This window comes from Rana temporaria, chromosome 5, assembly GCF_905171775.1.
Source record: "Rana temporaria chromosome 5, aRanTem1.1, whole genome shotgun sequence".
NCBI classification, from domain to species: domain Eukaryota; kingdom Metazoa; phylum Chordata; class Amphibia; order Anura; family Ranidae; genus Rana; species Rana temporaria.
Window position 1 is genome coordinate 1,329,682 of NC_053493.1, and position 27,844 is coordinate 1,357,525.

General features: G+C 47.3%; 1 protein-coding gene across 2 annotated transcripts in view; it reads right to left on the minus strand.

Moving 5' to 3' along the window:
• The window catches only part of TSNARE1 (t-SNARE domain containing 1), a 311,708-nt gene that overhangs the window by 27,094 nt on the left and 256,770 nt on the right, over window positions 1-27,844 (minus strand). For both annotated transcript variants that reach the window (XM_040352069.1, XM_040352070.1), the window contains 2 exons: window positions 6,616-6,688; window positions 604-686 (listed from right to left, as the gene is read on the minus strand). In XM_040352069.1, coding sequence (XP_040208003.1) covers window positions 604-686; window positions 6,616-6,688 — 156 coding nt within the window. The remainder of the gene's footprint in view (window positions 1-603; window positions 687-6,615; window positions 6,689-27,844) is intronic.

Here is a 27,844-nt window from a genome sequence, read left to right on the forward strand (position 1 = left end):
TGGGGGATGTTCCCGACACATCAGAACTGAGGTAGACACTCCGACGATCTTCAAAACGTCTTCAACATTACAGAACAATCCAGTTGAATGCTTCCGACTACTTCCGACTACAGGCCTGTAACCAAGGACTACGCATGTTCCAAGCACGTTACAACATTTGCAAGCTGAACTCCAGGCAAACCGCTACACACACAAATCGCATAGATGGGGGCCGTTCTACCTGCTGAAGGAGATGAGATTCTCCACAGCCAGTCTTGTGATCCCGGGCACCCCTGCCAGACAGCACAGCCAGATATCTGACCTCTACCAAAACAGCACCACAGCATGGTTAACCCCCCCCCCCCCCAGATTGGATGGCAAAGGAACAGCAGCACCCTGGTCACCCCTCTGCTCTCTACTGTCAGCACATGACTGGCTCCCCGCGTGTGCAGAGAAGTCCGGGAGGCGGATATGAACACAGGTTCCGGTACTCACACTCGCTGCATTGGAGGATCCATGGGAATGTCACATGAACTGCAACCATTGTATCTGCCTGGAGTTCAGCTTCTATGTACTACAGCGTATGGTCATGTGACAGGTACTCACTGCTGCAAGGTTACTTACTTGGTGCTGATTGGCTTTGGCCAACTGACGATTGGCAGATTCAACGTTGGAGGAAGCGGTCTCTATATTGGCCTCAATGCTATCTGTAAACCCAGAACACAAGATTAGAGAATGTGGAAGCCCAACACCCTCCCCCCCCCCCCCCCGATATGTGACTGCCGTACCATGTACTGCTATGAACAAGTCCCCTGTTCTCTGTGTGTCAAGTCCCTGCTGTTCCTGACAGTCCCTCTGCTTTTCTATTAAAAACTGACCACACTAGGCATCAGAGCACAGCACGGTCAGTCATGTGTTGGTAACCCAATCTCCTCCAATTATCAGACTTGTGCTGACAACCCCCCCTACACAGCCATTCACTGGGAAGAGCAGTGTGCTCTCTTCCAATGATCAGACTTGAGCTGCCACCCCCCCCCCCACCATTCACTGGGAAGATCAGTGTGCTCTCCTCCAATGATCAGACTTGTGCTGACCCCCCCCCCCCATTTAGTGGGAAGATCGGTGTGCTCTCCTCCAATGATCAGTCTTGTGCTGACCCCCCCCCCCCCCCCCCATTTAGTGGGAAGATCAGTGTGCTCTCCTCCAATGATCAGACTTGTGCTGACCCCCCCCCCCCCCCCCATTTAGTGGGAAGATCAGTGTGCTCTCCTCCAATGATCAGTCTTGTGCTGACCCCCCCCCCCCCATTTAGTGGGAAGATCAGTGTGCTCTCCTCCAATGATCAGTCTTGTGCTGCCCCCCCCCCCCCATTTAGTGGGAAGATCAGTGTGCTCTCCTCCAATGATCAGACTTGGGCTGCCCCCTCCCCCTATTCACTGGGAAGATCAGTGTGCTCTCCTCCAATGATCAGTCTTGTGCTGACCCCCCCCCCCCCATTTAGTGGGAAGATCGGTGTGCTCTCCTCCAATGATCAGTCTTGTGCTGACCCCCCCCCCCCATTTAGTGGGAAGATCGGTGTGCTCTCCTCCAATGATCAGACTTGGGCTGCCACCAACCCCACCATTCACTGGGAAGATCGGTGTGCTCTCCTCCAATGATCAGACTTGGGCTGCCACCCCCCCCACCATTCACTGGGAAGATCAGCGTGCTCTCCTCCAATGATCAGACTTGAGCTGCCACCAACCCCCCTCCCACAATCATTCACTGGGAACATCAGTGTGCTCTCCTCCAATGATCAGACTTGGGCTGCCACCCCCCCACCATTCACTGGGAAGATCAGTGTGCTCTCCTCCAATGATCAGACTTGTGCTGACCACCCCCCATTGAGTCGGAAGATCAGCGTGCTCTCCTCCAATGATCAGTCTTGTGCTGACCCCCCTCCCCCCATTTAGTGGGAAGATCAGTGTGCTCTCCTCCTTTGATCAGACTTGTGCTGACCCCCCCCCCCATTTAGTGGAAAGATCGGTGTGCTCTCCTCCAATGATCAGACTTGGGCTGCCACCAACCCCCCTCCCACCATTCACTGGGAAGATCAGTGTGCTCTCCTTCAATGATCAGTCTTGTGCTGACCCCCCCCCCCCCCCATTTAGTGGGAAGATCAGTGTGCTCTCCTCCAATGATCAGTCTTGTGCTGACCCCCCCCCCCCCCCCCATTCACTGGGAAGATCAGTGTGCTCTCCTCCAATGATCAGACTTGGGCTGCCCCCTCCCCCTATTCACTGGGAAGATCAGCGTGCTCTCCTCCAATGATCAGACTTGGGCTGCCACCCCCCCACCATTCACTGGGAAGATCGGTGTGCTCTCCTCCAATGATCAGACCTGTGCTGACCCCCCCCCCCCCCCCATTGAGTGGGAAGATTGGTGTGCTCTCCTCCAATGATCAGACCTGTGCTGACCCCCCCCCCCTCCCATTGAGTGGGAAGATCGGTGTGCTCTCCTCCAATGATCAGACTTGGGCTGCCACCCCCCCACCATTCACTGGGAAGATCAGCGTGCTCTCCTCCAATGATCAGACTTGAGCTGCCACCAACCCCCCTCCCACAATCATTCACTGGGAACATCAGTGTGCTCTCCTCCAATGATCAGTCTTGTGCTGACCCCCCTCCCCCCATTTAGTGGGAACATCAGTGTGCTCTCCTCCTTTGATCAGACTTGTGCTGACCCCCCCCCCCATTTAGTGGGAAGATCGGTGTGCCCTCCTCCAATGATCAGACTTGTGCTGACCCCCCTCCCCCCATTTAGTGGAAAGATCAGTGTGCTCTCCTCCTTTGATCAGACTTGTGCTGACCCCCCCCCCATTTAGTGGGAAGATCGGTGTGCCCTCCTCCAATGATCAGACTTGTGCTGACCCCCCCCCATTGAGTGGAAAGATCAGTGTGCTCTCCTCCAATGATCAGTTTTGTGCTGCCCCCCCCCATTTAGTGGGAAGATCAGTCTGCTCTCCTCCAATGATCAGACTTGAGCTGCCACCAACCCCCCTCCCACAATCATTCACTGGGAAGATCAGTCTGCTCTCCTCCAATGATCAGTCTTGTGCTGACCCCCCCCCCCCCCCATTTAGTGGGAAGATCGGTGTGCTCTCCTCCAATGATCAGACCTGTGCTGATTCTCCCTCCCGCCCACACAGCCATTCACTGGGAAGTTCAGTATGCTGCTGTTTCTCCTCTCCCCAGCTCTTATGCAGCTGAGAACTGAGGGAATGTGATCACTTCTTTAAAAAAAAGGGGGGGGATTTAGAATGTTGCTTTTATATATATATATCTCGCTACGCAAAGGTTTTGCCTTTTGTTTTTAATTTTAAACTGAATGGGTTGTTTTACAAGGTGGGGGGCCAAGCTGGCCCCAATGAGCCATTTCTTTCACTAATGATAACTTTATTGGTCGGTTTATTAGAACAGTGAGAGACGGAACAACAAAAATATCCAGAAAAACGCATTTCACAAAAAGTTATACATTGATTCGCATTTTAATGAGTGGAATAAGTATGTGAACCCCTCACAGAACATGACTTGGTGATTGGTGGAGAATCCCGTGTTGGCGATCACAGAGGTCAGACGTTTCTTGGAGTTGGCCTCCAGGTTCTCACACATCTCAGGAGGGATTTTGTCCTCCTTTGCTGATCCTCTCCAAGTCATTAAGATTTCCAGGCCGACGTTTGGTCACTCGAACCTTCAGCTCCCTCCACAGATTTTCTATGGGATTAAGGTCTGGAGACTGGCTAGGCCACTCCAGGGCCTTTAATGTGCTTCTTCTTGAGCCCCTCCTTTGTTGCCTTGGCCGTGTGTTTTGGGTCATCGTCATGCTGGAAGACCCGTCCATGACCCATCTACGGGACCTGGACACCTAGGCAGACTTTGCATTTGACTAGATCTGTACTGTGAGTTCTAACATTTTTAACCACTTAAGGACCGCCTCCTGCACATATACGTCGGCAGAATGGCACGGCTGGGCACAAGCCTCTTTAAGTGCCCAGTCATGGGTTGCGGGCACGGGACTCGGTCCGAAGCTCCGTGACCACGGACCCGATGGCCGCTGGAGTCCCGCGATCGCTCCCCAGAGCTGAAGAACGGGGAGAGCTGAGTATAAACACAGCTTCCCCGTTCTTCACTGTGGCGGCGTCATCGATCGTGTGATCCCTGATATAGGGAAACACGATCAATGACGTCACACCTACAGCCACACCCCCCTACAGTTAGAAACACAAATAAGGGTCACACTTAACCCCTTCAGCGCCCCCTCCCAAACTGCAATTGTCATTTTCACAGTAATCAGTGCATTTTTATAGCACTTTTTGCTGTGAAAATGACAATGGTCCCAAAAATGCGTCAAAATTGTCCGAAGTGTCCGCCATAATGTCGCAGTCACGAAAAAAATCGTTAGTAGTAAAAAAAAAAAAAAATTATTAATAAAAATGCAATAAAACTATCCCCTATTTTGTAAACGCTATAAATTTTGCGCAAACCGATCACTAAACGCATATTGCGATTTTTTTTACCAAAAATAGGTAGAAGAATACGTATCGGCCTAAACTGAGGGAAAAATTTTTTTTTTATATATTTTTGGGGGATATTTATTATAGCAAAAAGTAAAAAATATTGCATTTTTTTCAAAATTGTCGCTCTAAAATAAAAAATAAAAACCGCAGAGGTGATCAAATACCGCCAAAAGAAAGCTCTATTTGTGGGAAAAAAAGGACGCCAATTTTGTTTGGGAGCCACGTCGCACGACCGCGCAATTGTCAGTTAAAGCGGCGCAGCGCCGAATCGCAAAAACTGGCCAGGTGCTTTAGCTGCCTAAAGGTCCGGGTCTTAAGTGGTTAATCAACTGGCCACTGGCGCTTCCTTTTCTACACACACAGAAGCAGTGGTGAAAATCGCATGCGATTCTTTGCAGTGGTGCAGATCTGTGCCCATTCATTTTGTATTGATGCAAATCGCACCGCAAAGTATCAGCTCCGGTATCGGGAGCATTTGTACGAGTCGCGATATTCCAACTAATGCTTGGTATCGGCGCTCATACACGCCTAGGAAAAACCTTACTAGCACCGCCTCTAAATACGCCCCCCCTGAGTTTTTCCCCCAAAGCCTCATGTGAATGGATGAGCGGTGCTTAGCCCAACTCCATATTGTTCCAGGAGGGGAGGAGAAGTTCCCACTGCTGGAATATACAGATAATACAGAGCCCAGCAACCCGTCCCTGTACAAAGCAGCTCGGGCCGGATATAAAGGACGTTAAATGTGGAGTTCGCCATTCATATCTGCCTGGAGATCAGCAATAAAATACGAATTCTCTGAAAATACCTTCCGATTTGATCAGAGATCACATCAATAATGTGAATTCCCCTTAACCACTTAAGCCCCGGACCAATATGCTGGCTAAAGACCCAAGGGGTTTTTACAGTTCGGGACTGCGTCGCTTTAACAGACAATTGCGCGGTCGTGCGACGTGGCTCCCAAACAAAATTGGCGTCCTTTTTTCCCCACAAATAGAGCTTTCTTTTGGTGGTATTTGATCACCTCTGCGGTTTTTATTTTTTTGCGCTATAAACAAAAATAGAGCGACAATTTTGAAAAAAATGCAATATTTTTTACTTTTTGCTGTAATAAATATCCTCCAAAAACATATATAAAACATTTTTTTTCCCTCAGTTTAGGCCGATACGTATTCTTCTACCTATTTTTGGTAAAAAAAAAAATCGCAATAATCGTTTATCGGTTGGTTTGCGCAAAATTTATAGCGTTTACAAAATAGGGGATAGTTTTTTTGCATTTTTATTTTTTTTACTAGTAATGGCGGCGATCAGCGATTTTTTTTTCGTGACTGCGACATTATGGCGGACACTTCGGACAATTTTGACACATTTTTGGGACCATTGTCATTTTCACAGCAAAAAATGCATTTAAATTGTATTGTTTATTGTGAAAATGACAGTTGCAGTTTGGGAGTTAACCACAGGGGGCGCTGTAGGAGTTAGGGTTCACCTAGTGTGTGTTTACAACTGTAGGGGGGTGTGGCTGTAGGTGTGACATCATCGATCGAGTCTCCCTATAAAAGGGATCACTCGATCGATGCGCCGCCACAGTGAAGCACGGGGAAGCCATGTTTACATACGGCTCTCCCCGTTCTTCAGCTCTGGGGAGCGATCGTGACGGAGCGGCTAAAAACAAATAGCCGCGCCGTCGTCCCGGATCGCTCCCCGAGGGAATCCGACCGCTGCATGTAGCGGAGGGGGTCCCGATCTGACCCCCCACCCACGTCTAGGCAGGGACGTACAGGTACGTGATTGTGCCTGTCCGTGCCATTCTGCCGACGTAAATGTACATGAGGAGGTCGGGAAGTGGTTAAATATCCTTGTTACTAGGCAGAGTCTGCAGGTCTATGGATTTAGATCTCAGGTATTGATTGTGAAGGTCACTGCAGTCGGGTTTACACATCCAATAAAGGAAGCGTTATAAAGCCGTATATATATATATATTACTAGAATAAGAGGGAGATGGTACAAGCACCATCCATTCACAACAACACAAAGATAAAACGTCTTCACAGAAAGCGCCCGCTACATGGCGCCGTACTTACCGACAGAATCACCTTGTTCATAGACAATCGATGCCAAATCTTTCATAATCTGATTGACATCCAGCATATCACTCTGCAAAGCAAACACAAAGAGAGAGCGATCGTCAGTAATGCTGTAATCATCAATCAATATCGCTGCAATCATCAATTGGTAACAGTACAATCATCGATAACGCTGCAATCAATAATGCTGCAATCATCAATCGAGATCGCTGCAATCATCAATCGAGATCGCTGCAATCATCAATCGAGATCGCTGCAATCATCAATCGAGATCGCTGCAATCATCAATCGAGAACGCTGCAATCATCAATCGAGAACGCTGCAATCATCAATCGAGAACGCTGCAATCATCAATCGAGAACGCTGCAATCATCAATCGATAACGCTGCAATCATCAATCGAGATCGCTGCAATCATCAATCGATAACGCTGCAATCATCAATCGAGATCGCTGCAGTCATCAATCGATAACGCTGCAATCATCAATCGATAACGCTGCAATCATCAATCGAGATCGCTGCAGTCATCAATCGATAACGCTGCAATCATCAATCGATAACGCTGCAATCATCAATCGATAACGCTGCAATCATCAATCGAGATCGCTGCAATCATCAATAATGGTGAAATCATCAATGACAACACAATCAATAATGCTGCAATCATCAATGACAACACAATCAATAATGCTGCAATCATCAATGACAACACAATCAATAATGCTGCAATCATCAATGACAACACAATCAATAATGCTGAAATCAATCAATAATGGTGAAATCGTCAATAATGTTGAACAGATAATGGCGGCATCGCACATCTATTATTCAGTGATTGGCTTGGAAATGGCAGCAGGATATTAGACTATATCCAGTTTCGGGGGGTGGGGGGGAGGGGCTCTCATTACAAGAAGGGGCGGAAGGCGGAGGGAAACAAAATGAAATCCGGGGATTCAATGGTGACGTCACATGTGATAATCAATAACGCACATGTGATAATCAATAACGTCACATGTGATAATCGCACGTCTACATGAAACTTGAAGCGGTTGTAAAGTCTCAGCTTTTTTCCCCCTCTTAAAATAATAAACATGTTATACTTACCTTCTCTGTACAATAGCTCTGCACAGGGCAGCCCCGATCCTCCTTTTCTGGGGGTCCCACACCAGTGCCGTTGGCTCCTCCTTTTCTGTGTCTGCCCCAATAGCATTGCACTTACAATGGGGGAAGACATGCACACCCCATAGACACAAACAGTGCGGCTTTGCCCCGCCTCCTCCTCACAGGAATCGACAGCAAGAGTCAGTGGACTACCGCTGCTGTCTCTGTGCCTGTGAGGAGAGAGAGAGCAATGCTGCTCTCGGGCGCAGCGCTGGATCGAAGGAGAAGCCAGAAAATTATTTACAGGGCTGGTGGAGAGCCGATACTGGAAGGTGTTTTTTTTTCCTTGGCTACGTTACACCCCAAATTCATCCTTCAGCCTCTTCTAGTGATCAATAAATTGACCCTCCACTTGTCATTACATGTACAACTAATGCTACTTTTGGAAGGACCGCTCATGGAAGGACCTCTTTTAGAAGGACCTCTTTTGGAAGGACCCCACTTGGAAGGACCCCACTTGGAAGGACCCCCACTTGGAAGGACCCCCACTTGGAAGGACCCCCACTTGGAAGGACCCCCACTTGGAAGGACCCCCACTTGGAAGGACCCCCACTTGGAAGGACCCCCACTTGGAAGGACCCCACTTGGAAGGACCCCACTTGGAAGGACCCCACTTGGAAGGACCCCACTTCCTGATCTCCTTCATTTTCTGGCCTTTGCTCATCTAGAGCACCGTAACTCACCTATGGCTGAGTGTTTACTACACTTTATACTTTCATTACATGTACAACAAAATGCTACTTTTAGAAAGACCGCTCTTGAAAAGACCTCACTTAGGAGGACCTCCACTTAGAAGAAGGACCTCCACTTAGAAGGACCTCCACTTAGAAGAAGGACCTCCACTTAGAAGAAGGACCTCCACTTAGAAGGAGGACCTCCACTTAGAAGGAGGACCTCCACTTAGAAGGAGGACCTCCACTTAGAAGGAGGACCTCCACTTAGAAGAAGGACCTCGAGAGAAGGACCTCCACTTAGAAGAAGGACCTCCACTTAGAAGAAGGACCTCCACTTAGAAGAAGGACCTTGAGAGAAGGACCTCCACTTAGAAGAAGGACCTCCACTTAGAAGAAGGACCTCCACTTAGGAGGACCTCGAGAGAAGGACCTCCACTTAGGAGGACCTCGAGAGAAGGACCGCCACTTAGAAGGAGGACCTCCACTTAGAAGGAGGACCCCCTTCCTGATCTCTCTTTAATTTTCTGGTCCCTGCTCACCTGGAGCACCACCAACTCCACCTATGGCTGTCATATGAGTGTCAGACATTTTTGATGAGCGGGGGTGAAATCCCATAAGCTGTACCGGAGAAATAAGGTAAACTACTAGCTGACAGAACTTTTACTCATCACTAATGGCCGGGACTGAAATTATTAACGCGAACAGAAATAAATAAAACTCCATCTATTCAGCCGACCAATAACAAATCCTTTTCCATATTTCTGCTCCCCGTGTTGAGAAACTGATTAGCGATTCCAATACGGCCTCCTAATTACCAAGCAGGTATGATAAACGCCAAGACTTGAGATGACATCACGGAAATAAGAGCACCGCCTGAAGTCTTCCCCAGCCTTTGATTCTTCCCTTTGAAGTGGACAAGGATGATTAAGATGAAAAAAATTCATGTAACCGTATTTTCCATTATGGACGCCGCTCCCTTGTGTGAGCAGAAAATGGACGTTTAATAAATAGTCTGGGTGGATTCTCATCGCATCAAATTAGAGAAGCGAGGACTGTCTGTTACCAGAAGAGGTCATAAGTACGTGGCTTCCCACACACACACACACAAGACGGGAGCTATTACTTCAATGAAAATGTATAAATCCCAAGAGGGTCGAGGGAGACACCTTAGAGTCTTGGTACCCAACCTGTGGCCCGTTGGTGGCTATGCCGGCCTTTAATGGACCCCTAGTGGCCAGTGCCAGTCGGTATCAGACAATAAAAAAAAATTATCAAACAAAAACTGTTTTTTCATTCAGCCGAGTAAAAAACAAACAAAAAAAAAACGATATCGAAACGGGGGCATGGTCCGCCCCCGGGTGCCGCCCATTGCGGGCGTCTCATCCTGGGGCATCCAAGTCCTTCACTCCAACCTCCTCCTCACGTTCTCCATGTTTAACTGAGCTGAATTGCCCAGCCCCAGTAACAGTGTCCCCGCCTCCTGTGATAGACGGCACACTGATCCAATGGTTAGACATTGTATCATGTCAGCAGTCTCTGACCATCTTCTGTTTCATGTCTGCTAGAGGTGCACCGAATGAAAATGTTGCCAATACTATTAGCAGTGTGGATGCAAGAGATGGTCAGAGACTGAGGACACGATGCAAGAGATGGTCAGAGACTGAGGACACAATACAATAGATGGTCAGGGACTGAGGACACAATACAAGAGATGGTCAGAGACGGAGGACCCGATGCAAGAGATAGAGACCGAGAACACGATACAAGAGATGGTCAGAGACTGAGGACACCTGGCAAGAGATGGTCAGAGACTGAGGACACCTGGCAAGAGATGGTCAGAGACTGAGGACACCTGGCAAGAGATGGTCAGAGACTGAGGACACGATGCAAGAGATGGTCAGAGACTGAGGACAGGATACAAGAGATGGTCAGAGGCTGAGGACACGATGCAAGAGATGGTCAGAGACTACAGACTGCATTTTTCTTGACCTTTCTTGCACTACAGGTGCCAATAATGGGCAACAATAAATTCAAATTTAAATTAATGATTTAATTAAAAAGTTGAATATAATACAATTATATATAAAAATATATTTAAATATTTTTACAAAACCAGATTTTCGGTATCAGTTTTCGGCCTAGTGCATCCTTGGTGTTCGGTACCAACATTTCCATTCTGTCTACCCCTAAAAGCAATGACATCATCCAGGACCGCCCATCTGACCATCTCTCGTAGCCTGACCTCACTCTCTGACCATCTCTAGTAGCCTGACCTCACTCTCTGACCATCTCTCGTATCTTGACCTCACTCTCTCTGACCATCTCTCGTATCCAGACCTCACTCTGTGACCATCTCTCGTATCCAGAACTCACTCTGTGACCATCTCTCGTATCCAGACCTCACTCTCTGACCATCTCTCGTATTCTGACCTCACTCTCTGACCATCTCTCCTATCCTGACCTCACTCTCTCTGATCATCTCTTGTATCCTGACCTCACTCTCTGACCATCTCTGGTATCCTGACCTCAGTCTTTGACCATCTCTCGTATCCTGACCTCACTCTCTCTGATCATCTCTCGTATCCTGACCTCACTCTCTGACCATCTCTCGTATCCTGACCTCACTCTCTCTGATCATCTCTCGTATCCTGACCTCACTCTCTGACCATCTCTCGTATCCTGACCTCACTCTCTGACCATCTCTCGTATCCTGTCCACACTCTCTGACCATCTCTTGTATCCTGACCTGACTCTCTGACCATCTCTTGCATCCTGTCCTGTCATGTAACTAGCCTGACGATTCTAAGAGTATAACAAAGAAAACAATGAATATAGTTCACGCTAAGGTCTTCAATGGAGGGTTGGAGAGAGGAATGGGGCCAAGCCTGGAGTTGGGCGTAAGTATAGAAGAGATTAAGGATGCCGATAACGTTCCAAAGCCCCACCGCCACACCAGCTCCATCCTTCTACTTCATCAGGAAGCCTTTCACACAAACATTTCCCGGCTGCTCCTTCTTTGGACTCGGGAGAAAAGTGATTTCCTAGGTCTCTATGTGAGAAGACTCGAGATGAACGGCTCGGCCACGTCTTCTGATCCCGAGATAAAAGTAAAAGCTTTGCGATGACAGAGAATCACTCATACACTCTAATAGTGTGGACACCTGCCGGAAAATGGAGACAGGGCAGATGGTATCTGGAAGAGCAATTACACGGGGAGTTACGGCCGCCAGCAGAGACGTCCCGGAAGAGAGACCAGACGCCGATAAAGCTGCCGAAGTCGGCCGGTGATGAGTGAAAAATATTGGAAGGTTCACCATTGGCTCTTCCAGGCCTCCATCCGATGGCATTTGTGATGAACTCCGAGTGTGAGGCGCGTTTCATCATCTTATACCTTCTAGGTGTCTAGAGGGCTCACATCTTCCAGCAGGAGGACTTCCAATGTGACGTCATCAGAGCCGGTATAATAACCAGAGAGAAAATCACGTCCTTTGTGTTATTTAACCCCTTAACGCCCGCCGCACGACTATTTACGTCCGCAAAATGGCACAGACAGGCAGATGGGCGTATATATATACGTCCCTGCCTTCTAGCGGGTGGGGGGTCCGATCGGGACCCCCTCCGCTGCGCGCGGATTCCCTCGGGGAGCGATCCGGGACGACGGCGCGGCTATTCGTTTCTAGCCGTCCCCTCGCGATCGCTCCCCGGAGCTGAAGAACGGGGAGAGCCGTATGTAAACACACCTTCCCCGTGCTTCACTGTGGCGGCTGCATCGATCGTGTGATCCCTTTTATAGGAAGACTCGATCGATGACATCAGTCCTACAGCCACACCCCCTTACAGTTGTAAACACACACTAAGTGAACCCTAACTCCTACAGCGCCCCCTGTGGTTAACTCCCAAACTGCAACTGTCATTTTCACAATAAACAATGCAATTTAAATGCATTTTTTGCTGTGAAAACGACAATGGTCCCAAAAATGTGTCAAAATTGTCCGAAGTGTCCGCCATAATGTCGCAGTCACGAAAAAAATCGCTGATCGCCGCCATTAGTAGTAAAAAAAAAAAATTAATAAAAATGCAATAAAACTATCCCATATTTTGTAAACGCTATAAATTTTGCGCAAACCAATCGATAAACGCTTATTGCGATTTTTTTTTTACCAAAAATAGGTAGAAGAATACGTATCACCCTAAACTGAGGAAAAAAAATAATGTTTTATATATGTTTTTGGGGGATATTTATTATAGAAAAAAGTAAAAAATATTGAATTTTGTTCAAAATTGTCGCTCTATTTTTGTTTATAGCGCAAAAACTAAAAACCGCAGAGGTGATCAAATACCACCAAAAGAAAGCTCTATTTGTGGGGAAAAAAGGACGCCAATTTTGTTTGGGAGCCACGTCGCACGACCGCGCAATTGTCTGTTAAAGCGACGCAGTGCCGAATCGCAAAACCTGGCCGGGTCCTTTAGCTGCCTAAAGGTCCGGGGCTTAAGTGGTTAACCACCTGCTGTCCGGGGATTTCCCCCCCCCCCCCCCAGGAAAAATTATTCAGAACAACCCAAACGTTATATATTTTCTGAAATCAGAAGCTCTGGAGAATAAAATGGTGGCAGTTGCAATTTTATTTGCACAGCTCGTTTATTAAATGCAAATTTTCAGGAACAAATACACCAAAATATTTTTTAGTGCAAACAAACACAATATAAGACCAAATATTTTGGTAAAATATAAAAATACGATCTGGCCTCGAGTGAGCAGACGCCACACATGTCAAGACTCACAATTGCGCACACCCGAGAAACGGTGAAAAACGGACCCGTGACCAAGGGGCACTTTTTGTGCTGCCCTTGAGGCCCCCCTGCAGAAACTAAATGGTGCTCATCTATTTCCCTGTTTAAGCAGTGATTTCTAGCAGTCTCATGTAATATGTCCCCATTCTACGACTGTGTCCTGAAGCATGGCCAACAACTCCTACAGCGTCTTCATAAGCCTGCAGTCTCTGACTATCTCATGCATTATGTCTGCAGTCTCTGACTAGATCTAGTATCATTGCCTGCCATCTCTTGTATTTTGTCTGCAGTCTCTGGCCATCTCTTGTATCATTGCCTGCAGTCTCTGACCGCCTCTTGTATCATGTCTGCAGTCTCTGACCACCTCTAGTATCATGTCTGCAATCTCTGACCATCTATTGTATCATGTCTGCAGTCTCTGATCCCCTTTTGTATCATGTCTGCCGTCTCTGACCACCTCTTGTATCATGTCTGCCGTCTCTGACCAGCTCTAGTATCATGTTTGCAGTCTCTGACTAGCTCTAGAATCATGCCTGCCGTCTCTGACCATCTCTTGTATCATTGCCTGCAGTCTCTGACCACCTCTAGTATCATGTCTGCAGTCTCTGACCACCTCTTGTATCATGTCTGCCGTCTCTGACCAGCTCTAGTATCATGTTTGCAGTCTCTGACTAGCTCTAGAATCATGCCTGCCGTCTCTGACCATCTCTTGTATCATTGCCTGCAGTCTCTGACCACCTCTAGTATCATGTCTGCTTTCTCTGACCGCCTCTAGTATCATGTCTGCTGTCTCTGACCAGCTCTAGTATCATGTCTGCTGTCTCTGACCTCCTCTTGTATCATGTCTGCAGTCTCTGACCGCCTCTTGTATCATGTCTGCAGTCTCTGACCGCCTCTTGTATCATGTCTGCAGTCTCTGACCGCCTCTTGTATCATGTCTGCAGTCTTTGACCACCTCTAGTATCATGTCTGCAGTCTTTGACCACCTCTAGTATCATGTCTGCAGTCTCTGACCATCTCTTTTATCATGTCTGCAGTCTCTGACCGCCTCTAGAATCATGTCTGCAGTCTTTGACTAGCTCTAGCATCATGCCCGCCATCTCAGACCGCCTCTTGTATCATGTCTGCAGTCTCTGACCAGCTCTTGTATCATGTCTGCAGTCTCTGACCAGCTCTAGCATCATGCCCATAGTCTCTGACCGCCTCTTGTATCATGTCTGCAGTCTCTGACCGCCTCTTGTATCATGTCTGCAGTCTCTGACCAGCTCTAGTATCATGCCTATAGTCTTTGACTATATGTTGACTATGACACTGAATATTCACTAAATTTTACAAATGGTCTGGTAACAAAGTCCCTAAGAGCCAGTACACCCCAAAAGCCTAAAACGCCCCCCCCCCCCCCCAGGATTTGTTACAGTGCCTTGTGGTGAGCAGCAACTCTGGGGGGGGGGGATTATTAGAGGTAAGATGGGGTGCCATTAGAAGTGAATAGGACTGCGGTGCACCGTTTCCCGGATGCCCATGTGGAAGTCAGTCTCCTTCTGTGTAGACGGGTCACATCTTCCGCGTTCAGCGTCTTCCTCCGCCACCCCCTCCCCCCCTCTCCACGCTATTCACAAGCGGCGGGAAATGTATGTTTCAGAAGGAAAGTGACAGCAGTAATCACACAGACGGCTTATTTTCCCTGCGCTCCACTAAAAATAAATGAACTCTCTTTAATAATGACTTTAATTAATGACAATTAGCAGAGAGGGGGAATCTGAGCCGTGTGGGAGGAGCTGTCACATCATATTAATGGGATTATTGGTAGAAATGTGTGATAAACGGCGCACACGCTGCGCGTTCCGCAGACTCCCCAAAGAGGGCGACCATTCATACCGCTTCAAAGGTCTCCATGGTTTGCTAGAACACCGTCCGGGGACAAAGGAACGCGCACTTAATTGGCTGAATGCTTGTTCCAGGTCAGTCACTCACCGGGCTGTGTAGACGGGATGACGTCCCCTGGAGCCTGCGTTCAGTCGCAGCACTCCATCCACATACTTGTTGCTAGGACGATGAGCCCCGCGGGGGGCTGAAAACCAAGCAATGGCGGCACTTCTCTCCAACGGTATTTCCAGCACCAATGTGTGTTGTGGTAAGATGGCCGACAAGGTCCTAGGTGTAATCCTGGACTCTGAGCTCTCCTATTGGCTCCACATCCAATCACTGTCCAAAGCTTGCCACCTCAACCCCCGCAACATCTCCATAATATGCCCCATCCTAACCAATGACATCACAGAGCTTCTAATCCACTCCCTGATCATCTCTCACCTCGACCAATGCAACTTCCTTCTCATTGGCTTTACATAGGCTCCTCCCCCTTCAGTCCATCATGCATGCTGCCGCCAGACTCATCCACCCTACCAACTGCTCAGTGTCCTCCACCCCTCTCTACCAATCCCTCCACTGGTCTCCATTCAGTGTCCTCCTCCCCTCTCTACCAATCCCTCCACTGGTCTCCATTCAATGTCCTTCACCCCTCCCCCACCAATCCATTCACTGGTCTCCATTCAATTTCCTTCACCCCTCTCTACCAATCCCTCCACTGGTCTCCATTCAGTGTCCTCCACCCCTCTCTGCCAATCCCTCCACTGGTCTCCATTCAGTGTCCTCCACCCCTCTCCACCAATCCATCCACTGGTCTCCATTCAGTGTCCTCCACCCCTCTCTGCCAATCCCTCCACTGGTCTCCAATTCAGTGTCCTCCACCCCTCTCTACCAATCCCTCCACTGGTCTCCATTCAGTGTCCTCCACCCCTCTCTGCCAATCTCTCCACTGGTCTCCATTCAGTGTCCTCCACCCCTCTCTACCAATCCCTCCACTGACCTCCATTCAGTGTCCTCCGCCCCTCTCTGCCAAACCCTCCACTGGTCACTATTCAGTGTCCTCCACCCCTCTCTACCAATCCCTCCACTGGTCACTATTCAGTGTCCTCCACCCCTCTCTACCAATCCCTCCACTGGTCACCAGTGTCCTCCACCCCTCTCTCTGCCAATCCCTCCACTGATCTCCATTCAATGTCCTCCACCCCTCTCTACCAATCCCTCCACTGGTCTCCATTCAGTCTCCATTCAGTGTCTTCCACTCCTCTTTACAAATCTCTCCACTCATCTCCATTCAGCGTCCTCCACCCCTCTCTGCCAATCCCTCCACTGGTCTCCATTCAGTGTCCTCCACCACTTGCTGTCAATCCCTCCACTGGTCTCCCTTCAGTGTCATCTACCCCTCTCTCCACTGGTCTCCATTCAGTGTCCTCAACTGCTCTCTGCAAATCCCTCTACTGGTCTTCATTTAGTGTCCTCCACCCCTCTCTATCAATCCCTCCATTGGCCTCCAATGTCCTCCACCATTCTCTGCCAATTCTTCCACCGACCTCCATTCCGTGTCCTCTACTTCTCTCTACCCATCCTTCTGCTGACCTCCACTTACTGTCCTCCACCCCTCTCTACCAATTCCTCCACTGGCTTCCACTCACCCAACAAATTACATTTAAAATACGAATAAGTCATCCACATCCCGGCCCCCAGCTACATCACTAGCCTAGTCTTAAAATACCAACAAAATTGTCCTCTTTGTTCCTCTCAAGACCTCCTGCTCTCTAGTTCCCTTGTCACCTCCTTCCACGCTCGCCTCCAAGACTTCTCCTGAGTTGCTCCCATTCTATGAAACGCTTTACCCTGATCTGTCTGACTATTCCAATACCCCCCCATCACTTGTATCCCATACCCCCCATCACTAGGATTCCCCCCCCCCCCCCCCATCACTTGGATTCCCAATACCCCCCCCACCACTTGGAATCCCAATACCCCCCACCACTTGGATTCCCAATACCCCCCACCACTTGGATTCCCAATACCCCCCATCACTTGGATTCCCAATACCCCCCATCACTTGGATTCCCAATACCCCCCACCACTTGGAATCCCAATACCCCCCACCACTTGGATTCCCAATACCCCCCACCACTTGTATCCCCAATACCCCCCCATCACTTGGATTCCCAATACCCCCATCACTTGTATCCCAATACCCCCCATCACTTGGATTCCCAATACCCCCCATCACTTGTATCCCATACCCCCCATCACTTGGATTCCCAATACCCCCCATCACTTGGATTCCCAATACCCCCCCACCACTTGGAATCCCAATACCCCCCCCACCACTTGGAATCCCAATACCCCCCACCACTTGGATTCCCAATACCCCCCCCATCACTTGGATTCCCAATACCACCCCATCACTTGGATTCCCAATACCCCCCCATCACTTGGAATCCCAATACCCCCCCACCACTTGGAATCCCAATACCCCCCACCACGTGGAATCCCAATACCCCCCACCACTTGGAATCCCAATACCCCCCACCACTTGGAATCCCAATACCCCCCACCACTTGGAATCCAATACCAGCCCCCCCCCATCACTTGGATGTCATACCCCCCCCCCCCATCACTTGGATCCCATACCCCAAGTAGTATGGATGTCACCCATTAAGAACCTGTATGATATATAACAAAAAACTATGGAACTGCTAGCAACAATTACCAAATCACAATTACCAGCACACCATCATTTTCCTTGAAATATGTGTTGTGTTCTTTTAGTGTAACAAGTCCATGAAGAGACAATCCATAAACCCGGACAGAGCCAGGGATGTAGTTGCATCGGAGATTCAGCTCCTGACCCCTGCGGCCCCCCTCTACATGACCCCGGTTCAAATTACTTTATTTCTCATTGCCGGGAAGATGTAAAATGTCACCGCAGAGCTCCCTCTGGGATTAATTGTGTTGGGTGTTTTAGTCCACGCAGTGCCCTCTAGCCCCGGCAGTTCCGCTAACATTCGGCTTTGTTATATTGCCAGCGCTGGAAACGTAATTCTGACTCGGGCCCGAGCCTCTGGAGAGAGAGAGAGAGACCGGGCTGCAATCATTTCCTGCCCGAGAGATGGGACTTCTGCATTGTCTTCTATGGAGACTCGTAAAATATCACGCCATTAGAGGCAAATTTAGTGTTTTCTGTATCTCCCATTGTGCCGATGGGCTAAAAATAGAGCCATTATTATGAGCTGTGATTGGTTAGCCGCAGATCTTTTTCCGGTAAGATTTAGGACTATCATTTTCTGTTAAAGAAAAAAAAAACGCTCACCTTGTTTTTTCGGAAAATGTCAAACAAAATTTTGTATTCGAACAATGCGAGGATTTGGCAAATATGCCGAGTGGCTCCAAAGTTTTAATTTTCATCTACTGCAGTTTATACAGAAGTGACCGGGTGTGGTGGGTCGGACTGTTGAGGATTGGGGTCAAATTATTATTATATTTTTTTTTGGGGGGGGGGGGGCAGGGACTTAAATCAAGGCTGCTCTAAAGTGCCAAAGTATAAAGTTTAGATTTAAAGTGATATTGAACAATCTTTTTTTTTTTTCATGTTTTTTTTTTATTTATTTTGTACCCTTTTATTGGTTGAACTAGATGGATTTTATCTTTTTCCAGCCAAACTATACAACACAGTATAATTTACTTTCTCTCTTCTATCTCTGTATATGGATGACGGCTCTGTAATTATTTTAACCACTTCAGCCCCGGAGGATTTAGCTGCCCAATGACCGGGCCATTTTTTTGCGATTTGGCACTGTGTCGCTTTAACTGACAATTGCGCGGTCGTGCAACGTGGCTCCCAAATAAAATTGGCGTCCTTTTTTCCCCACAAATAGATCTTTCTTTTGGTGGTATTTGATCACCTCTGCGGTTTTCATTTTTGCGCTATAAACAAAAATAGAGTGACAATTTTGAAAAAAATGCAATATTTTTTTCTTTTTGCTATAATAAATATCCCCAAAAAAGATATAACACACATTTTTTTCCCTCAGTTTAGGCCGATACGTATTATTCTACATATTTTTGGTAAAAAAAAAAAAAAAATCGCAATAAGCGTTTATTGATCGGTATGCGCAAAATTTATAGCGTCTACCAACTAGGGGATAGTTTCATTGCATTTATATTAATATATTTTTTTTCCTGGTAATGGTGGCGATCAACGATTTTTATCGTGACTGCGACATTATGGCGGACACTTCTGACACATTTTTGGGGCCATTGTCATTTATACAGCGATCAGAGCTATAAAAATGCACTGGTTACTGTAAAAAATGACACTGGCAGTGAAGGGGTTAAGACAGTAGGGGGCGCTGTAGGGGTTAAGTGTTCCCTAAGGGAGTGTTCTTACTGTGGGGGGGTGGGGGCGTGGCTGTGCGTGTTACGTCACTGATCGTTGTTCCCTATGACAGGGAACAGACGATCAGTGACAGGCTCACTAGGAAGCACGGGGAGAGGTTTGTTTAAATTTACCTCTGTCTGTTCTTCCTCTATGTGACCCGATCGCGGGACACCGGCGGCGATTGGGTCCATTGTTCCCGTGGGGACGGTCATGGAGTAGAGGACCGGGTCGAGAGCTCGCCGGCACGCTCGCGACCCATGGCTGGGATCTTAAAGGGGACATACATGTACGCCCTTGTGCCCAGCCGTGACATTTTGTCGACGTATATCGTCGTGCGGCGGTCCTCAAGCGGGTAAAATTACACACGCTCGTGGAATGGCGCCAAACTACGGTACGTAAAAAAATCTATATAAGCAACACTTTCATTTTTTTTTTTAAAGGTTAGGTTACCAGTTTAGAGTTACAGAGGAGGTCTGGTGCTAGAATTATTGCTCTCAAGCCAACGTTCGCGGTGATATCTCACATGTGGTTTGAACACCATTAACATATGCGGGCGCGACGTACGTATGCGTTCACTTCTGCGTGCGAGTACGCGGAGACAGGACGAAACATGGAGGAATGATGATGGAGGGAAGGAGTTCCTGAACCCATCACAGGACCCCTTGCTGTCCTTTTACAAAGTGATTGATCAGATACACCTTGGAGTTTTCAAATCTGACTGGTGGGCTTATCAATCAGAAATTGATATATATATATATATATATATATATATATATATATATATATATACACCGTATATATATATATATATATATATATATATATATATATATATATATATATATATATATATATATATATATATATATATCCATCTATATATAGATATATATTTATTTTTTACATTATTTGTAGCAAAAAGAACATCCGGGATGTATGAAGATGGTGCACCTTCCAGTCACCAATGGAAGGACAGGAAGATAAAATGATGAAATGTGCGATTATAAATGGAATGCAGTCATTCGTTGGGTCTAGTCGTTGGCTACACATCGCTCAGCGCCCTTCGTACATTACAGATGGTGTCTGAGCGAAGTGTGTGCCGAGTCCTCTCAGCTCTAATCATCATTGCCGTGACTGACACCGGCGGCTGAACACCCTGCCTGCAATATTTAATGAATGTTCCTCGTACTCTTCTCTTTTAATACATGTTGTCTGTCTGACCCCTTCGCCCCCTTTAAACTGTCGCCGTGTACGGAGTTCTCTGATCCCCCCACTTTCAGGAACGTCGCTTTCATCTTCTCCTTTCACTGACAGCTCACTTCTAAAGACTCCACTCTGGTCAGACGGAGACGTCTTCAACAAGGAAAAGGTCTTCATTCTACTCATCTCTACACAAGACATGAAGGAGGAAGACGTCTCAACGCAACATGAATAAGGAACAGCCAAGCGGTGGCTGAGGGAAACAAATGGGAAGAGAGAGTCTGGGTGGTATCGGGGGATGGAAGGGTGAGGGTGGCCGTCCATCACCAGGTAGCAGAAATACTACCAATTAAAAGAAGAAGTAGACTATTTGCCGATAGGTACAGAAGGCTTTTTATGATAGAAGACCTCCAAGTCTCTTCCGTCATCAATGCTTCTCCCTGCAAACAACCCAGCATCATGTTATGTCCGGAGAGGGTAACTCCCGTGTGCATGGGTGGAGTCGCATCATCCCAGCCAATCAAGATAGCTTAAAACTCTTGACCCAGAAGACAACCCGGGAGAAGAACACAAAGTAAGCATGCCATAAATTGAAAACATACTCCGCATACTTGCACATTAACAGGCAAAAACTCCTGGGGGCCCCCAATGTTTCTAACCCCTTGGTGCCAGCGCCTCTCGACCCTTTCAGGTGCCGTGGTTTATCATCATGTGACTGCCCCTAATTGGCTGTCATAGCGGTCACATGATTGGAAAGCTATGAGTGCTTCCGCCACGTTGGAGATTGGTAGATGGTTGCCACATCCCTGGTGATATATAGAAAAAAAAGGGAGATACCCCCTAAATGGGATTTTTTTTACGACAACCCCAATAATAGCCAACTGAATCCAGTCACAATGAATACCAAAAGTATAAATTCGATAAAAATTAACACATTCTTTGAGATGGTGGAAACAAAAAAAAAGCGGGGGATGGGTATTTTCTACCCATAGATAGATATGAGTGCTTCCACCATGTCAGAGAATGGTAGATGGTTGCCACATCCCTGGTGATATAGAGGGAAAAAAAAAAGGAGATACCCCCTAAATGGGATTTTAACGGCAACTGGGATGATTGAAAAGCTTCGGATGTGTTCCGTTAGCCGCCGGTAACTGTGATGGGCACTCGCTCTCGGCACAGCTGTGTTTATATTCCGGTACACAAATATGCGGCCTATCGGCGTTACAGCCCACCCTCTGGGAGACCACATATTTACGTACTCTCGGTGCCAAAGACTTAAAGAGAAACGTCAGTACCCTTTACCACTGGCGCTGCCATCTTTGGTTGGTCATATGCTTGACGAAGGGTTCCAACGCGGCTCTGAAAACTTTGCATTTGGTCCTTTGTGATGTGATCTCTCTTCAATAAAATCTTTGGAGGAAACTTGGTGATCCGTGGTGCGTTGGCAAATATGTGCCGCGATCTGTGAGGTCTCCAGCTGGTGGTTACTGCAGCACCGGTTCCTTTTTGAGCTCCTGTGTGCGATGGTAATATTGAGGACATCTTTGCTGGTCTGGCGCCTGCGCAAATGCGGCAAAAGGGCTCCGCCCTGCATGAGCAGACACAATGAGGTTCAGGACCACCATACTGGCATGTCTTTTGGCATGCCCTGGAAACCCTTACATGCGTAGATGTGTTTCAGGGCTCTGCCTGGACCAGAAGCCCCCGAGGCACATCTGCACACAAAGAATCCAGTGGGGAAGAGAGACAAATGTCATTCTCACTTAGAAAGGTTGAAACGCGAACTATTTCGAGGACCCGATTGATCAGGGTGGCTGCCATCATTGCAGCCCTATTCACAACCTTGGCGGACACCATCCTTTACCCCACTGCATGTCCCCAAGTTCATTAAGCTTCTTATATTCAACCCTTATGCCACTACAGGAAGGGCCAGGACAGGGGGTGGGCAGAAGGGGGCTGCCCCGGGCACTGTGGTATCATGTGAGGTGGGGGGTGGCGGTGGGGGGAGCTCTACAAGGAGGTTGCTGGGTAAGGATTTGTGTTGGGAGAAAGAATTGGGGGTGCAGTAGGGGATAAAAATTGTTCTAGGAGGGGAAATTGGGAGAGGTGTGCTAGGAGTGGTGATTTGAGAAGATTTGTGTTGGGAAGGAGGGGAAATTTTGAGGAGGTTTGTATTAGAAAAGGTAATACAGTGTGTGGGGTGTGGGGTGGGGGGAATTTGTGCTGGGGGGGGGGGGGGGGGTTGAACTAGGATGGGAAAAAATTATGCTGGGGGCGATTTGTGCTCGGGACATATAGGAAATAAAAGGATCTGAGAGCAGGCAAGGATTTGTGCTGGCAATGGGATTTGCTTCATTGAATTTTGAGGATGAATTACTTCACAGTACAGGCAGCTACAGAGGTCAGTACGGGTTTGTTTAAAGTTCTTTTATTGTCCAAGTATAAACACTTTAACGTTCCTAGTCTGGACACAGGTGTACTTTAAAACAATTTTCCTCAGACAATGCAGGACTTTCCATCTAAATTCCTCTCTCCTCCTGCATTGTCTTTTATCCCGAGAAGCCGCTTGCCTCCTTGCCCTCAATTCTTTCACCTTTTAAGAAAATACCAAGATTCTTGAACTATTGCACAGAAAGATTCAATTTTGTTTGTAGATTGAATCCGGTGTTGTCGTAGGCAGTAAATCTCCTGATATTGCAGCCGTGACACCAGCGGTAGAAAAATGTCCGGTGTCAAGCGACGACCTTTTTGTCAATGAAGTCAGAAAGAAGAAAAATGAGGTTGGACTTCATTAGTGATCTAAGGTGGGGGAGGGGGTGGAGGGATAACCTACAGAAGAGCGATTCAATCTGCTTTAGGAAGGGATATTAAAAGAAGACGGATATAATGTCAGCTCAAGAGGGAAGCCAACAGCGCAGTAATTCCACCATAAATACAATCACATCACAAATGATATCCGTCTGACACTAAAAACATTATCAAGCTTCTGCTTTCAAAGTAGATGAGTTCCGTCTTCTGTTCTCATTTTCTCCAAAGCTTTCAGCGGAGAATAACGTCCATCTGATGCAATGAAACGGGACAATCTCCCTTCAAACACGGGCAAGTCAATAGAAACATGGTGACCACCTTATTGAGGGAAAACCTCAACAGAACCAACACAAGCAAATGGTCCTCAACTATCGCATATTGGAATAATGATCAGTGGGTGTCAGAGAGACCTTAACTACACCAATGAACACTATATGACCAAAAGTGTGTAGAAACCCCTCCACCATAAAATGTATATAGATATACATGGAGTTCACATGCACAAAGCCAGCTCCATAAAGACATGGTTTGACCAGTTTGTAGTAGAGGAACTCAAGTTGTTCTGACCAGTGAAGGGTCCTGGTAATACTCCACCATACAAAGACATTTGAGACAATTGTCATCTTCTAAAACCTGGTGGTAACAGAGTTTGGTGAAGACGCTTTTCTGTCCCTCCATTATTGTCCCCCCCCCCCCTGTGTACAAAGCCAGCTCCATAAAGACACGATGTGACCAGTTTGGTGTGGAGAAACTCGAGTGTCCTGCACAGAGGCCTGACCTCACCCCTACTGAACACCTTTGGGGGGAGGTCTTCTCGTCCAACATCAGTACCTGCCCTAAACCCTATGGAACACCATTGAGATTAGGTCTTCTCAATCCAAAGGTATTCAGAAGGTTTGAGGTCATGGAGCAATTTGAAAATCCTTCACAGAGCCCTGACCTCCACCCTACTGAACACCTTTGGGGCGAGTTGGAATGCCAGTGGTGAGCCAGGTCTTCTCATCCTTAGTCCTGCCCTTGGAAGTTTTTTTTTTTTTTAATAAAGAACCTCCAAAAATGGTAATAGGGTCATCTTACTCCTAACAGATAAACTATGGCCAAAAGGATGCATACACCTGTCCCAATGATGGAGTTCAGGTGTCTCCAGTGAAGGGTCCTGGTAATTCATCATATAAAAAGGACATTGTAGACAATTGTGCTCCTCCCACTTGTGGTAACAGTTTGGTGAAGACCCTTTTCTGTTCCAGCATGACTGTATCCTTGTGTACAAAGCCAGCTCCATAAAGACATGGTGGGACCAGTTGGGTGTGGAGGAACTCAAGTGTCCTGTACAGAGCCCTGACCTCATCCCTACTGAACTCCTTTGAGAGGAGTTGGAACGCAAAATCACAAGGTTTTTTTTGCACGCCCAACATGTGAGCCAGGCCTTCTCATCCAACAGAACCTCACAGATGGGACAAATTCCCACAGACACTTTTGGAAAGCCTTACCAGAAGGCTAGGATGTCTTTTATGCTAAAGAGAGTATGGCAGACACCAAATTCATGCCCATGGTTTTCAAATGAGCTGTCCACCAAGCTCATACAGGCGTGACGCTCAGGTATCGAAAATTGTGGGCAAAATGTGCCACCAAAACCAGAACCACTGACAGGTTAGATCCACGGATTTATTCAGCGTTCTCCGAATTCGGACCCTCCACATCTGTAGGTCACAGAAGAAATCGAGACAATGACAGACAATGATTTTCCAACTGGATCCAACGTGTGAATCTTGGGAAAACACATTCTTAAAGTGTTTTCTTTTGTCTTAGCACCGTTCTATGGCTCAGAACTGTGGCAAACAAAGTCTTACTTTGGAAGTTGGCAGTCAGGGTGTCCTCCCTGAGATGTCCTCCCACACACCAATAGACAAACGGTCATCAAGTAAAAGAAGCAGCCGGCAACTCCATAACATCAAGCATATTTATTTTGAAGCCTTCACAGTGAGTAGTCAGCAGCAGACCAGATTTGGCGATCGCCGAAACTAGTAAGCTGCTGACTGTACTCACTGTGAAGGGTTCAAAATAAATATGTTTGATGTTATGGAGTTGCCGGCTGCTTCTTTTACTTGATAACCTTAGCACCAGTCTGTTTGAATTCTGGAGATTATATTGCATACAAATCCTAAGGCTTGCCAATGTCCGAGATGCTGCAACCACAACATCTGCCATCATCATGCCACGGTCAAAGTTGTTTTGATAACTAATTTTTCTCATGATAATATTTGGTCCAACAGAAACAGCCTTTTGCACGTCTGCATGCTTTAAAGCGGAGGTTCACCCTAAATTATGACTTTGGCTGTATAAAACCACCAGCCATTGATAGTAACTAGGGCTGTGAGTTAAACGCGATATTAACTGCGTTAACGCAAACCCATGTTAACGCCGTCAATATTTTTATCGCGCGATTAACGCAGGAGCCCTCGGGGTGGACGTGCAGAGTGTGCAGCGGCGCGGCTTACCTTCTCGCTGGATTCACAGGCAAGTTACTCACCTTGTCCCTGGATCCAGCGATGCCACCCAGTTGTGTGATTGAGCGGGTCCTCCTCGCTTGGCGGGTCCTCCTCGCTCGGCGGGTCCTCCTCGCTCGATTCACAGTGCCTGTGTGCCGCCGATCTCCGTTCCCTGCGACGTTACGACGCACGGGAGCGGAGAATGGCGCCAAATTCAAAAAAGTAAACAAACACAATACACACAGTATACTGTAATCTTATAGATTACAGTACTGTATGTAAAAAACACACACCCCCCTTGTCCCTAGTGGTCTGCCCAGTGTCCTACATGTACTTTTATAAAATAAAAACTATTCTTTCTGCCTGAAAAACTGTAGATTGTCCAAAAGTGTCCCTTTATGTCAAAAATGGTTTTAGATCAGCCAGAAAACAGCGATAATAAATTATAATCACTTGCAGAATTGTGCGATATTTGTGGGGAAATTCGTCATAAATTAGATAGATTAATCGTGAGTTAACTATGACATTAATGCGATTAATCGCGATTAAAAATTTTAATTGTTTGACAGTACTAATAGTAACTAATCCTTTTTTTTTTTTTTTTATCGCCGTCCTTACCTTTGGAATCAAGCATTTTCTCTGCTGTCAGTCACTTTTCCCCGCGGAAGTGGGCATGGATTCCAATTCCCCCCCGACCAGCGCTATGTCTCCTGGGAGTGAGTCCTGAGAATCCCAGAAGACAAGCTGTGCTGAAATCCCGCGATATCTCGCGGGTCACGTGACTCGGCAAGCGGGTCATGTGACGTGGGCGGCGACGAATTCTCCATTTTATTCACCGTATCCTGGTAGGACAAGCTGCTGGGCGTCACAGTGCCCACAGTAAAGATGGAAACGTCCATCACAGAATTTTAAAAGATATTCTTTTCGGGCGAATTGTAATGCATCGGGGTGAAAGACTGGGAGAGATGAGTGATTACTGTAACAAGGTAAGAGCGGCAGAAGCCATAAAAAATAAAAAAATAAACGAAAACCCGCGGAACACCCGCTTTAAGTATCTACCTAGCAGATGTACCCAAAATATTCCCCTTACCCAGCAGATGCACCTAAAAATGTGACTACCAAATTAGTCTTGTTGTGAAGAAGGGGGAGGGCACTACCAACTCCTTGTGCCATCTTTGCCACTACAGCCCTTTGCCTCTTAGCTGCGGGTGCATTTTACATCCTTTGACATAGCAGCCGGTTCAGGAGGAGCAGCCCCTGTCACTATTACTAGTAGCGGGAAGTAATGTCCTCCAATTGTATAGGTGGTGTGGGAGGCTGAATTGGTTGGATGGGAGTGTACAGAACAGGGTGTCCAGTATCATCTTAGTTAGGACAGAAACCCCTCATCTATGTGGAAAGTTTCACTTTAAGGGGGGCTGACTTTTTTGACTTGGGGACAAATCCCCGCCCACCTGCCTTTTGAAAATAAATGTAACTGAATGGTTAATAAGGGTGTTCTGACTGAGAAGGCAATCAAGGGTTGGGTTTGGCTTGGCCATGAAGTTGGAAGAGGTCAGCCTTGAAGTGAACTCAAAACAAAAGTGACCTGCCACAGCCACATGCCTCCACCCCTAATGTATAAATATATAGAAAGAGAAGGAAATGGTGGGACTTTACATTAGGCATGTCTGAGCGTTTGGTTGCTGAGGGGGGTTGAGGGGGTGGAGAACTCCCCGCCTAAGCCTTGGGACATTCCATCCAAAGAGTGAGTAACTTGTATAGCGCTGACAAATGCGAACCGAATCGCCTCAAGGCGCTTGTATCCAGAGTCGTGCTGATCCTTCAGAAGAGATGGGTCTTCAGTTT